At 34.6% G+C, this 15,220-nt stretch overlaps 1 protein-coding gene across 1 annotated transcript; it reads left to right on the top strand.

Moving 5' to 3' along the window:
• The first annotated feature begins 171 nt into the window (after positions 1 to 171).
• Positions 172 to 15,086, top strand: LOC106181288 (sulfhydryl oxidase 2). The gene is made up of 10 exons (XM_013565614.2): positions 172 to 453; positions 1,329 to 1,429; positions 2,190 to 2,335; positions 4,573 to 4,675; positions 6,038 to 6,177; positions 6,515 to 6,634; positions 7,026 to 7,155; positions 7,797 to 7,913; positions 8,433 to 8,571; positions 11,868 to 15,086. Exons 1-10 carry the CDS (start codon positions 207 to 209, stop codon positions 12,572 to 12,574), a joined length of 1,950 nt encoding a protein of 649 aa, XP_013421068.2. The 5' UTR covers positions 172 to 206; the 3' UTR covers positions 12,575 to 15,086.
• Positions 15,087 to 15,220: the final 134 nt, after the last annotated feature.

Raw genomic sequence — 15,220 nt, forward strand, 5'->3', positions numbered from 1 at the left:
TTTTTTAACCAAATTCACCGAAAAATCACCAAGAGTTTTTTATTTATTTATTTATTTATTTAGTTCACTAATGGGGCATGTTATACCGGTATATTAATTAGGAGCCAATCTGACTTTGGGCGCAGACCTGCGCAGACCACAATCTGTTATGGCACTCTACTGTGCCAGGAGTCTTGAAAAGTCAGAGTCGGTGATGACGTAACAAGATGGTGGACACGGGCACCTGTTTATCCTGGATTTTTGTAATTTTTTTAGTTTTTGTCCCTACAGCACAGGAGAATAAAGGCGGACTGTATTCAGAAAATGGCCCTGTGACAGTTCTCACAGGCTCAAACTTTAAAGACACTGTCCCTAACTCTGATAACACATGGATGGTGGAATTTTACAGCAGCTGGTGTGGACATTGTGTACGGTTTGCGCCGACTTATTTGAAAGTGGCACAGTTTGTGAAAGGTAGATAAACTTTATGTGTCGTGCTACTTTGATTTCTTTGCCTTTTTCGTGCAGAAAATGAGGCAATGTTTAAATCGATTAATTTCCTTTGATTTGGTGTGCTTCCCACTGAGCAATATTGTTTTGTAGTGCTACTAGTAATTTATGATTGATCACGTGTGATTTCAGTCACGTACCGTCCATATAAAACATACCACCATTTTGTATTATGCTCTGAGCGAATAAATCCACATAAGCAGTATAAAATGATGTATTATGACTGTTTATTGCTGATACAGCTGTCTCATTGTTTTACACTGTGCATCTTTTGGTAGCTGGTAAGGCATATCATGTACATGTGCCTTGTACTAAACTTTTCACAGTACCCCAGTAGGTGATACAGTTTGTGAATGCATTAGCGACAATACGTAATTTTTACATTATCCATAGGCCCAGATATCAGAATTTATCATTTGATGTTAACAGTAAGATATGACATTATGGTTTTGATAAGAATTTCATGTTCCTGTATCTCATCATTTAAACTGGGAACATTATTTGAACTGCTGTAAGCTGCTATATAGATAATTTTTCTGATGACAGTGTATTTGTACGGATCATAAAGGTTGAAGCAAATTTGAAAATCCATTCTGTTGTACCTAATAACTAAATATCAATAATATGTTTTTCTGCCCCCTCCCCAACCCATGTCAGTTTACTTTTTAATTTATGCTACATAACCAACAATATTGATTTGTTGGTAATAACATGGAAAAGATTGGATAATACATTTTTAACTTTTGAAAGACAGAAACATTTAAGAAATTCCACTTGAGATGAATATACATGGTTGTGCAAAGAAATATTTTTTACTATTTTATCTTTTATCTTCATAGGCTGGCGGCAAGTGATAAGGGTAGGTGCAGTTGACTGTGCTCAGGATTACAATACAGCTCTCTGCAAAGAATATGGGATTGATATGTATCCCACAATTAAGGTGAGTGGAAAATATATTGACGTGAATGAGATTTAAATTTAATTTGATTTAAATTAAAAATAACAAAAGAATTATGAAATTAGCTAACTGGACATGTGTGTTGACATTTGAAGTTTGAATATGACATACAGATGAAAGTGGACAAGGGGAAAGTTGCTTATATGTATTGTAGAGTGTCAACAAACATCATTTGTCAATGAACACCCTACAGTATTTAGCTGTAGCTTTCTTAAGAACTTGATAATGTCAGAAGTATATTCAATGTAAAAATATGGATATAAGTCTGTAAAGATTTAATGCGCACAATTATATTATGGATTTAGCAAACTTGGAGGATAGAGCTTCAAAATCTTGGTGAGTTGTTGCACGGGCAATATAGTGTAGATAAATAGTGGTGATTGGAAATAGTGGTGTGTCAGCAGTCCTTGTAGTCAATCAGCCCGTCTTTATAAATATAATACATGTTAAATGTCATTATATATCTTTTTGTTTGAGGTGATAAAGGCTTCTTGAAGGCAGGTGTCATCATGCTGGATGATTTCAAACTGGTTCTGTTTTAAGCTAGGACAGTAGAGATTGCATTCAAAGACATAAAGATATTAGTTACAATGTGGAGGAACATGTGAAAAAATGCATGTTCTACACCCCACAATTTTTACTTTTTTTTTTTTTTTACTATAATTCAGAAGTGGATTTTGATTCATAATATAGTGTGAGGAATAAATGTGAATTTTTAAATGTTTTTTGGTTCTCATTTTAGTTCTTCGACTTACATTCCAAAAGTGGAGACCTTGGCAGGGTTTTTAATGGCAGTCAAGATGACCAAACTATACGCCACGCTATGGTGGACCACATTAACAGACAGAGAGATTTAAAATCCAAGTGGCCTTGGCTTCTGCCAATAAGGTAAGGTGTTTTTGTTAGTGGGCATTTTTATGTACAGACACAGATGTGTCTGTACATATAGCCATCATCTGCGTCTGTCGTCGCCGTCGCCGTCGCCGTGCACTTTTACCGATAACACAATAAGTGGAAAACCATTTTACCTTTTGACTTGAAACTTGCAGAACTGATGAATATTCATAATACGCAGGTCAAGTTCGAAAATCAGCATGATCGGGTCACTTTTAGGGAATTTATGCTGTTTTTTCACTTTTTTCAGCATATATGCAGCACCGATAACACGATAAGTGGAAAACCATTTTACCTTTTGACTTGAAACTTACAGAACTGATGAATATTCATAATACGCAGGTCAAGTTCGAAAATCAGCATGATCGGGTCACTTTTAGGGAATTTATGCTGTTTTTTCACTTTTTTCAGCATATATGCAGCACCGATAACAGGATAAGTGGAAAACCATTTTACCTTTTGACTTGAAACTTACAGAACTGATGAATATTTATAATACGCAGGTCAAGTTCGAAAATCAGCATGATCGGGTCACTTTTAGGGAATTTATGCTGTTTTTTCACTTTTTTCAGCATATATGCAGCACCGATAACACGATAAGTGGAAAACCATTTTACCTTTTGACTTGAAACTTACAGAACTGATGAATATTCATAATACGCAGGTCAAGTTCGAAAATCAGCATGATCAGGCCATTTTTAGGGAATTTATGCTGTTTTTTCACTATTTTCAATATAAATGCAACACTGATAACACAATATAAGGAAAACGGATTGGCCAATTGTAATTATACTCACAGGAGTGGTCAATCTTACTAAAACGCAGGTTGAGTTCAAAAATCAGCATAATCGGGCCATTATTTTAGAAGTTATACTGTTTTTTCACATTTCCTCAGATTCAATTATTAGGCATGTTAACAGTCTCATTATTTAACTAATAAGATGCCTAAAAGTGTTTGTTTGATATTTCCTGCATCTTTACAACATTGTTAGTTGATTATGTAAAAGACATGGTAAACTTGTTATCATGTATTGTGTAATAAAGTGTCAAAAATGGAAATAAACTCATATCATTGCAGTTTGTCAGATTCAATCATCCACTATGTTCAGAATCTCAGAATGGAGGAAATTGGACATTTAACACTGTTCTATTGATACTTTTCCCATCTCATCAATTTTCTTAGTTGGTCATATAAAAATGGCAGTAAAATGTTTATTTTGTTTTATGTTAAAAAAGTGTTAAAAATGGAAATAAACCCATTTCAGAACAGTGCTGTCTTGTTTACATTTTGGCATTTTCAAGGTGTGACTTTGAAGTTCCATGGGCCTGAAGACCTTTGCTAGTCACATTTTCTGAATATCTGTGATACAAATATTTTATAATTAAAAATTGATGGTCATTAAGCTGTTAAACATTATGTAATATTGCATCAAAATTTGAAGAAACCCCTATTTTGGGCACTGCTTCCATGATGACCATTTAAGGAAAATCATGTCACTTACTGTTCTCAAACTTACAGGAAAGAAACATGGGACTAAAATACAGCTTCAGTAGGCAATGCAGTCTGTTTGGTATTTTTTTTTTTTTTTTTTTTTTTTTTTTTTTGGCAGTTAAACAGTTTTTTGTGAAAATTTAATTTTTCACATATTGGCATTTTCAAGGTGTGACTTTAAAGTTCCATGATCCTGAAGACTTTTGCTTGTCACATTTTCTGAATGTCCATGTTACTAATATTTTATTAATAACATTTGATTGTCATTATGCTGTTAAACATTATGTAATGTTGCATCAAAATTTGAAGAAACCCCTATTTTGTGCACTGCTCCTATGATGACCATTTAAGGGAAATCATGTCACTTACTGTTCTCAAACTTACAGGAAAGAAACATGGGTCTAACATACAGCTTCAATAGGCAACGCAGTCTGTTTGGTGAATTTTTCTGGCAATTTAACAGTTTTTTGTGAAAATTTAATATTTCACTTATTTGCATCTTTATTTTCTGTTTTTTTGTCTGTACATTTGACAGCTTTGCTGCCTTGTTCTTATATGAAAATTCATTTTCACTTGTTGAATTTGTACTTTTTATGTAAGATCAATTGAATATGAATTAGAAAATAAGACTGTCTTGATCAGATTGTGATAATAATAATTATAATTAATCTCATTTCTTGCTCTGTTTTTAATCATAATCACTCTGTCTTGGAGTAATAAAAATAAATTGATGTTTCAGGAGTATGCAGAGTGTCTGGAAAGATCTTGGAGATACAGAGAAGGATCAGAAGATGGTGACGGCTGTATTGTTTGAAGAAGAAGGTTCATATGTTGGGCAGGAGGTAAGAGCACACAGAGAGGTCATCATGCTGTCTTTGGCTGTATTCCCAAAGCTTTTAGATCGATCTATCCCCGCGGGGAGTCTCACTAGATTGCTGTCAGATAATCCGGCTTAAATGTCCGTCCCGCCAACTACAAGCTGTAAGGGGGTAATTAACTTTCGTGTCCGCTCGGCTGACAGCTATTTAGCATGAACCCCCAGGGAGTAAGGTCGATCTAAAGTAGATCGATCTAAAGTAGATCGATCTAATCTCTGGAAATGGGGTCTTTGTTATTGATGAATGTCTTCCAAGACAATATAAAAACCTCCAATTCTCTTCTGTCAATTAATTCCCATCTTGTTTTTATATGGAAAAGGGATGAAGGTATTTGTAATTTATATAGATATATGTGTGTTGTATTTGATAACCCCTATACAGAGCTGCACGGCTTTTGTGCTGGTATATTTAAATATTTTTAAATGTCTGCTTTCTTCTCTGACTGCACATTAAAGGGATAATAACTCTTCGTATGATATCTATATTTCACAATAAAAACATTGTGAACAACTCATAGAAATATAATATATTCTGTTTTACCACAAAAACGGCAGTTATAGCTATTATTCTGATATCTGAGCTTGTCTTCAGATCACGTGACCTCCATTGATGGCTGTACTCTGTTATAATCTCTTAAGAGATTTTAACAAAAAACCAAACTTTTTAGAAAAAAACCAGGGACTAACTTTGAATTTAAAAATGGATTCATTAACCATTGGTAAGTATGGGAAAATTGTTGTTTACTCCAGGAAAATTCATTTTTTGGCCAAAACAAAGAGTTATTATCCCTTTAAGTGATACATATTTTCACAACACAGTTGGACCCCTGAATCCATCAGATGACATTTTTGATCATGATCAGAGATTTCCCAGATCATACCACTTAAGTCTTTTTACAACCATTGCATGGTAGCAAGATAACAGGTGTGACACAGTGATTGACTACCCCCCCCCCCCCTCCTCTTCTTTACCAATTTGCTTCACTCTTAAAGCAGTGACTGTGTCAGAGAAGAATTTCATCAGCTGTGTTATGTTGTAAGAATAAAGTATTTTTTTCTGTCAAGAGCTTAAATAGTTTACCTCCAATAGTTCAATGTCTCATCATAACAATCATTCCCTGATGAAGATGTCCTGTTAGACAACAAAATATTTGAGGTTAACTATTTCAAAATTAAGCTGTTGATTGAAGAAAAATTACTTTATTCTTAAAGCAGTGTGTTTTAAACATGGCTCCTAACCCTAAACAATATGATTAATTGTAGTTAGAGAATAAATATAGTTAACATGTTGAATGCATTGTATTATATTTCAATCTTGTGTCATCAGGTGATCCTCTCTGTCTTGCCATACCGTGAGAAGATAATCGTGCGGCGTATGCTAAAGCAGGATATGAGGAAGATTCAAGTAGACAGTCTGCCAGCACTTGTTCACCTTGACAAAACTGGGAGCTACTCAGAACTAGCACTGTAGGTTGAAATGTTACTCTTAGTATGGTTTGAGTTATCTTGATTGCATCATTGTTACAGTTGATACTCATAGTTCACCAGATAGAGTTAAAGCAATGGTACAAAATTATAACGTGTATGCTTCATACTTTGAATTTACTAATACAGCTTTATTTCAACTTCACATTTGTTATCAATACTTTCACTAGCCAAATTTCAAAAGATTTTATAATCCAACACTGCCTCAGAGCATATGGGAACTGCAGCTTACAGTTACTATTCATTCCTGACTATTTTCTACTTAAGAGAAAGAAGGTAGACCAACTGGCACATTTATCTCATCTTTTTTGTTTATTAGAGGAGAAACAAAGAGTCTTGTATTCATTCGAGAACTGTATAACCTAGCTGGCATAGATGAGGAGGAAGAAGAAGGAGAGGTTCAAAAGGATGATGGCAGTTTACTTCTTATTGATGCTGGGTAGGTGCCCATCACAACAAAGACACACTATTAGTTTAGCCTGAATAAGTCATTACTTTTCTCAGTAAGAAAAGAATGTAAGCATTTTCATGTGGACACTAAAATTCTATCATTTTCTTTATTTATTCTAAATCATTTGTTTTTATTTTTATTTTTGATAATTGGCTAACCATTCCACATTAATGTTGTAAGCAATTGTTATGAGGTAGTGACCATCTTTATCTTGGTCAAAATTGTCTGCTTCCCCAGATGATGGTAGGTATAAGATCAGTAACTTATGTAAGCAGGTGTGCCATTTGGCCACATTTCTTGGGGAAAAGATTTGTCAAGTATTTATTATGTGTCATACTATTATTGACTCCTAGATCTTTTTTTTCTTTTTTGTTTGTAGGTTGAGAGTATATATGCAAGATTTGGAGTCCACCCTTCATTACTCATTTAGAAAAGAGATTTGCAACTTTAAAGTGGTGAAAGGTGAAGATCTGGCAGCATTGAAGTCATATGTCAGTGTTTTGTCCAAGGTATATATCACTTCTAATACTGTGACATACAGCACATGGTGTGTACTACTATTAATTATAAGAAAGTAACTTTCCATTGCAAAGATCATTTTATTATGCTTTGCAGAGGAACCGAATGCAGTTCTTTTTATTGATGTACTAGTACATTTCTTCTCCTGTTTGTAGTTACTGTCAGTAGTGATTTTGACGTGTTTTTTTTTTTTTTTTTTTTTTTTGTTTTGTTTTGTTTTGTTTTTTTATGAGTGTGTGTGCGTGTGTTTGAATGAAAATAAAACTTGATACACATTTATATGTGGACTGTTAGGATACATGACAAGGTCTCTGTGGTAATGGGACAATGCAAAACACTTGAAAAGTGTAATTAGAAACCTACAATCTTGCATTTGCTGCATCTTTAAGAATTCATCACATATCATCTTGTAGAGATACAGTAACTGCACATGTCTGTGAAAATCTTTCTGTTCTCAAAAGATGCTATTTGTAAAAGAAATCCAACCATCCGGCATATCCAGTTAACCAGGCAGAGAGCCTTCCATAATTGATTTAATATAAGTCTAATCTCATAGTTTACATTATAGGATGCCATTCAAGAGAAGTTAATATTAAGCAACATTTTATTGGCCTTTGTTCATCTATTTCAGTATTTCCCTGGACAGCCCCATGTGGTCAAGTACCTGTGGTCACTAAATAAATGGATGCAGAGTGTCAGTGGACAGGTCACAGACAAAGAGTGGGAAGCTAAGGTTAAGGAACTTAAGGTGGGTGACCAAATACATATAGCATGCAAAACAAAGGTTAAACCATTAAGAGCCATGATTGGGAAGAACTTGTTATTTCTTTGTAATAGAATGCTAAGGGACCATGTGTTTTTGTAGTGATTTTCATTAAATTATTTTCACACTTTCTTTTAAGACAGATGGTGCTTGTGATAAAGGATAAGGCTAACAAGTAATATTATATAAAGAAACCTAATGGTTCACAAAAAGGAGGTCTCTTAAATAGTTATACATTTATTGAGTATTTTTACATTATAAAATTGAGTGGTTGATTACCAGAAAATGTATATTATTTTCAGAACCACTGGTTTTAGAAAACCAAAATTTGTTAAAAACTCAAACAATTAGTTAAGTTTTAAAACTTAACAGTTTTAAAAACTGACCATCATAAACAATGAATGCAACTCATGAATTTAGAAGTGAGACAATAGTAATGTTATTTACAGAAAATAAAAATAAATAAATAAATAAATAAATAATTCAATTTCATTTCTGTTCTAGACTAAGGATGCTTACCTGCCAGAAGTGACCAAGTGGGTTGCCTGCCAGGGGAGTGCAGAGAAGTACAGGGGCTATCCTTGTGGACTCTGGACCCTGTTTCATGTATTATCAGTACAGGCTGTGGATGTCAACCTAGACAGTAAGTTCTCTTTTCCATGGCATTATTCTGTGGGTAGAACCCCCTTTACACTGGACAGTGTCCTTTTTGCGTCCTTTGTGCGACCATGAAACTGGCATCGCTGTGGTCATAGAAAGGAGACACAAGCATTGCTTTGGTTGCAGAATGAATGCTCAATGATCAGCCAGTTGTTGACAAGTATTTTTACACTCTCAAACGGGCCGTACTCCTGGGCGTAGAAAGGATGCCATCCAGTGTAAAGGGGGCTTAAGTAGCGATTCAGTAATCTGAGTATATTTTTGTAGACCCTCTCTGCTCAGCCATTCTTCAACTTATTAATTCTTGGTTGTTATGACCGGAGAAGTTTTAAAGTATTAGCAGAAATTTAGTTGATGTCTTTCACCCAGCATTATATTTTTCCAGACCCCTTTCTGCACAGGTGCACCTTCACTGATATCAATTTAGATTAAGATTTTACATATCCATGAAGTTTGGGTTCCTTTCTCTTTAAAATTTATATCTGAACTCCTTTTGTAATAAATATATACATAGATTTAATAACTGGGAATATTACCAAGATTTTATTAATCAGCATCACAGTGAAGTCTGGTGGGATTTATCTTTATTATGTAATATGCTGTTAAGTTAGACATGCTGCATGCTGACAGAGTCATGACAGATCAGGTGTCATCTGTTTGTAAGCGCTTTTCTCCAAGTGGTGGTAAGCTTAAGTCCAGCGTAACAGGGGCTTTAAGGTATAGGATATAGAGCCCATCATCACCATACTTTATCTATATAATTTTATCATATCTTAATTATACACATAATATTTCAGTTTTAGAATTATATTTCACAAGCATTTTTTTTTTTAATTCTAGGGAAGTAAATGTAGATAATTCCCATATAATGCTTAGCAGAAGGCAGCATCGTCACCGTTGTCACAATCTTAGTCGTCTTTTGTAACACATATCTGATGCTTCCACCACTTTTATAATGGTAAAAAAACGCAATAACAGAAAATATTCAGGTGTGCTGTGTACCCCATTATTACTTGGACAAGATTCATTTACTGTAACACCACCTGCTCATCATTATAAGGTAATTATTTTACATAACACTTCATGTCACTGTAGGCAACAGTGTAACACAATGGACTTTTAATAAGAATCCATTTAGAATGGTTTTTATGGAAGTTGAACTCGTTAAAGGTGCTTCCTATGGGAAAATGGATCTAGCCATCTCCATGTGATGTTAAATGAGCCCCAGGTACCTGAATTCACTACAGCTTATCTTTATTCTCTGGCAGGATGCTGTGTAAGCCAAATGCAGAATGTAAAATTAAAACATTTAACGGGTCTTCTTTTGTTACAGGTAGTCAAATTATCTTGCACGTTTGGCATAACCTTTAAATGCTAGTATGAGACAAATTAGGGCATGTAGGTGGAGACAAATTGTGTGGTAATTTGAAAAATTAAATAAATGGCAGTCGTATAATTGCTTGTCGTAGCAGAAAATATTTTAAGGTTCTTTTGTCTCAACACATTAAGTGTTTTTGAACAGAAACCTCTGGTAAGGTTATTATTGAATTTACTTTTTTGAAAGGCGAACCACAGTGCTCATGCCCGTAAATAAACCATTGTTAGAGAATATGGAAGATATTTGATTTTCTGACTTTGTACCATTGACAAATCTGTAGTCTGTAGTTGCGTAAGTTGCCTGTGAAAGCTGCAGCCATTTTTTTTTTAACACTTCTCCTTGTGAAATAAGTGATATGTGTGCTTCTAGATAACTTGCATCAACACTTGTGAGTGATCAGGCTGATAATATAAGATAAGCAGGATTTTTGTGATTCTTTGTCAAATTACGCCCAAGTACAGAAATTTGACTGGATAACTGTGTGAGCTGTGATTCTTTCATAATTGAGAATGTTATAAAAGAGCAAGCTTAAATCTACCACCTGTCGACCTGCTGCAGGTAAAATTATGTAAAACCAGTTCTTACCGCAGGCAACTTTAAGTTAATATATTATACCTAAAATAGTCAAATTTCAAAGCGTCAGAAGTCAAGAATAGAGTCAGACCCCCCCCACCCCCACCCCCCCACCCCCCACCCCCCCCCACCCCGTACACATCATTCACAGTTTTTAGTATTTCTGTTTTACATTGTTAAAACCAGATCTTTAAAATAAGGTAATCAGTTGCTCCTATTTTAGAAGATATGTGCCAGTCTGTACTAGTAGGTGATTTAATGGAAAGAGCTTTGTGAAACAATTAAAATTGTGTGTATTTCTCACTTCAGTTGTCATATCTTATCTCGCCTAGCACAAAATCCATAAAGTTGGCTTTGCAAATCAGCAAGAGCACTTCACTGCCATATGGTGTGACTGCACAAAGATAAGTGTCCTACATGAGTTAAAGAGTTCCTGGAATTTATAGCTAATACCTTACAAAGGCACATCAATTAGCTTCATTGTCTTTCTGTTGAAAGTCTCTTATCTTGAGCCTTTAATTAATAATACCTAGAAGTTCAGGGTTGTGTGGTATTGATCTTTTTTTCACTTTTGGTCTTTGTAAACTACATTTCTTTCATGCCAGTAATGTAGGCAGTGTTTTTCATGGCTGATAATATGGCAATTCTTTTAGTTGCAATTATTTTTGTTTATACCCATTGGAGCCTGGAAAGAGTTGAAATAAACCTGTATAAAAGAAAACACTTTGCTCCTGTTTAAGAGATCTTGTGCCATCATATTTTCAAGTTCTGTTTTGGAAGCCATATTGCACAATGAGTTCAGAAGATTTTAAACATTTGAAGATGCATCTCAAGTGATTATTACTATGACTTAATCAGTACAATGGTGCTTTATGGATTATTATAAAAAGTCTCATTAACCTAATGGATATTGTTTGATATTTTAAAGAGCCACGTATGTTGAATGTGCTTCATGCCAACTTGCATGACTAGAGCATAGAAATTATAATAAATATCTAATTAACAAAAATGAATATTGGTTCATGCTTTAAGGAATTGGCTGTTACATTATTGATGTTTTGAAATGCTCTTACAGGTATTACACTAAAAAAAAAAAGAAAGGTCAGATAATGTAACTTATTGTTATTGTTTCTATTATTATTATATGAGGTAATTGTTTGGAAGGAGGGGATTACCCTTGAAAGATATCATCAGAGGCATATGTATTAATTGTTTTTCCTTTTGTAGGGAATCTTTTTGATTTAACTGCAAACAAATGCTCCATTTCTTCATTGTTAAATGTTATTGATAATTAAAACCAATAAAACTGATTATTTTGTACATTTCAGATGAAGACTTTGAGGCTGCTGAGGTATTATTTGCCATGGATGGCTACATCACACGTTTCTTTGGCTGTCGAGAGTGTGGAAAGAACTTCAAATACATGTCTTCCAAGCTGGAAAAAGGGGTTGGTGATATCAATTATGGCATCATGTGGATGTGGGAGGCCCACAATAAAGCTAACAAGAGACTCCATGGAGACCTAACGGAGGACCCCAAACATCCAAAAATTCAGTTTCCCACTTACGAAACCTGCCCAAGTTGTCATCATAGTACTCCAAGTTCTCCATTTAACAAAGATATGAAAATTTGGGACAGAAAAGAGGTATTGAAATTTTTAAAACTTTTATATGGCAAGCAAAATATTATAATGGACCTAGGGGACACAGAGAAAAGTAGGGGCCAGGCCATGGTAGACAGCAGAGAACAAAAGCAGGAGTTGGCTAAGCTACAGGCCATTAGAAGACAAAAACAACAGGCCATGGAGACTGAGGCAAAAATTAGAAATGACAGAATACAGAGACTTCGAGAACAAGAGCTCGAGACGCGTCATTTACCAGGACAACGGGTCCCAGGCTCCTGGAACTTCACCTCCGTGGATTTATCTCTATGCGTGCTGGTCTACTTTGTGGCCACCGGGATTATAGTTCTGCTGTATTTTCATATATCTAGAAGGAGAAAGAAGGCAGCCAGTTTGAAAAGTTGTTGTGTGTAATTGCTTGCCCTTCATCAGTTTGGTTGTATGTAGTGCCATGGTGTGGACTGTGAGGGGGCGGGGGGGGGGGGGGGGGAGGGACTGGGGGTGAGTCAGAATGGTAAACCACAAATGCCCCCTTTTCGTCTTTGTATTCAGAGTCCTATTTATGAGTTCTGCAAGATCATTGAGGAGAGTGGAAGAGAAGTAAACATTTAGCAGAATTGTTAGAGTATTTGTTATCAAGACATGCTTATTAACACGCAAAAGAAAAGCTTATTTATATTTATAAACAAAGAGTGATGGAACAGTGATAATGAAATGCTAAACAGCTTCCCATGCATGGTCCTTTTTTTTTTTTTTTTTATATAATATTTATATTTATAAGGAGAGAGACTGCTGAACTGTTAACTTTCATAACCATGCTCTCTGACAACTGCATGTTAACATTATTTTGTAAATAAACATGGTTAGAAATATATATTTTAGCTTGAAAATACCATTTCAATGTTTGAAGATCAATTATATGTAGCAATCTTAATGTCTACTTATTTTTAATAACTTTATTTGCTTGCCCTCTTAGACAGCTGAGCACAATTTTCTACAGCATGATATGTCATTGATAAACTGCAGTCATTCCATCTTGAATATAAGGATTACCTTAAGTGACCAAAATATGAGAAAATGAAAATATCTTATTTGTTCTGATTACCTGCTTTACATTTCATCTTCTGTAAAATGATATTTGGTAGTGAGACATCGAGATAAGTTTTATTTATAGGAGTTTGAAAAGAAATCTTATTTTCAGAGTATGAGCTATAATAGTGCCGGGCCCTGGTAACAGGCTCCTTTAATTTATTTGAGTATGATAGTAGATCTTATTATTGTGTTTGATATTTTATTTGTATTACCTAGTTCTCAAAATATGTTTCTCTTGTGAATGGTCACTGACATTAATAAATATTAATCAAAAGAAGAAATGGTGCTGACCCACATGAAAGTATAAACAAGGATTTTTTAGTGGTCTGAATTAATGTATTAATATAACACAGTTGTTTTCATGAAGGTTGAAGACATTTTTGTCCATAAGATTCTTTCATGGTAGGTTATTATTTTTCATTAACTACGCAATGGTTCTTATCAGTATCGTTTATAATTATATGTTTCAAGTTGCACACAAATATATCATATTTCTAATTGAAGCATATTTTCTTACCTATTATTTACAATTATATTATTTAATTACAAATTCATGATCTTTTCAACATGCTTTCCGTCAATCGGCTTACGTGGGCGATGGGCTAAAGTAGTTAGCAAGTATTTAGGCGATTATAATGAAAACGTCATACCCTATACCAGGGCCACAGATTGATTTTTTTACTAGAAATTTACAGATAACGTCTCTGGCTAATTTATTGCACATTTCCCCACCGTGGAGAAACGTGCGCTCAGTTATTCTGCGGCTCTGGTAGAGGGTTGAAACGTCAGGCCAAACAGAAAGGTGTTACACTTTGTTCGTCCATATTACAGCGAAGTAACGCTCTAGAATAAGAGTCCTGCAAATGAGAACTTGTAGGCTGAAGTATTTTTAAAAATAATTTAACCTCCTTATCTCTACGCCATATTCAAGTAATGGTTGACATACATACTGTTACAATATAACACTCAGAGCTGAAAAGCATAAGTGTAGGGTTTTTAGCAGCGTGAAGTCTGTGAGTTAATTGATTGGCAATATGCGACTTCATTTACTAAGTTTATAAAGTGAAAATTGGATTAACTGCAAAGGAAGCAACAAAAAAATGACATGTCTACAGACATGTTACGGTGAAGTGTGATAATGAATCCTTGTGGAGGCGACGAATTAAAAAAAAAGACCAAAAAATTGGTAATTGAAAGGAGCGAAAAGGGCGAAAATTACATATATAACTTTATGATATTGGGTGAACAGAGTCAAAAGCGATCAATAGGCGTCATATGGTATCCATGCATCTCTCTGACGGTATTGCTTTAGTTTATCATTAGTTTATCATTTTTAACCTATGTATATCGGTACAAAATATGTGACACCCACCGCTGTTTCAAACATTCCATTGAGTCTACGCGAGGACAGAGTACTTGTGAACACTTGCAAATTATTTTGTACAAGTAGGTAATGATATTGTTTTTGCATAATATTCAGAAATGACTTGGTTCAAATATTTTTCCATGTATCCAAGCGATGTGTTAACTAGAAAAGTGTCAGCATAAGTGGTTATAATTTGAATCTTTAAAAAAAAAAGAAGAAAGAATGAATGAATTATGAAAGTTTGTGTTGCAGTATCGCTTTTAACGTACATAACATACTTGGTGCATGCATATGCGCGTCATTATCTGGGGAAAGGTCCATTAGTAACACTTGATCCTGTCTAAGTGGATTACTGAAAAGGATTTACTGTAAGTAGTGACGATAAAGATAATGTTGGCAGTATTTCAGGTGTTCATGAATCACCTAACCAATGCCGACTTTTTGAAATAAATTGCAAATATTCTGAAATTGTTGATTAAGGCTGCTTTCTGCTTACCTTTCAAATTGTCAAGCAGTTACAGGTATAACATTATAAGAGTCCCGATGCCAAAAACAAAGTTGGATTTAAAAAAAACGACCTGACAGTGTAAACTCTCGTCTGT

This window comes from Lingula anatina, chromosome 3, assembly GCF_051362555.1.
Source record: "Lingula anatina isolate TDL-2025a chromosome 3, LinAna3.0, whole genome shotgun sequence".
Taxonomy (NCBI): domain Eukaryota; kingdom Metazoa; phylum Brachiopoda; class Lingulata; order Lingulida; family Lingulidae; genus Lingula; species Lingula anatina.

Bases quoted from the DNA above. Each gene is read 5' to 3' on its own strand.
- LOC106181288 (XM_013565614.2), top strand. From the start codon at position 207: ATGGTGGACACGGGCACCTGTTTATCCTGGATTTTTGTAATTTTTTTA. The intron at 2,336-4,572 runs GTAAGGTGTTTT...TTGATGTTTCAG, and splicing joins CCTTGGCTTCTGCCAATAAG to GAGTATGCAGAGTGTCTGGA. The intron at 6,635-7,025 runs GTAGGTGCCCAT...TTTTGTTTGTAG, and splicing joins TTACTTCTTATTGATGCTGG to GTTGAGAGTATATATGCAAG.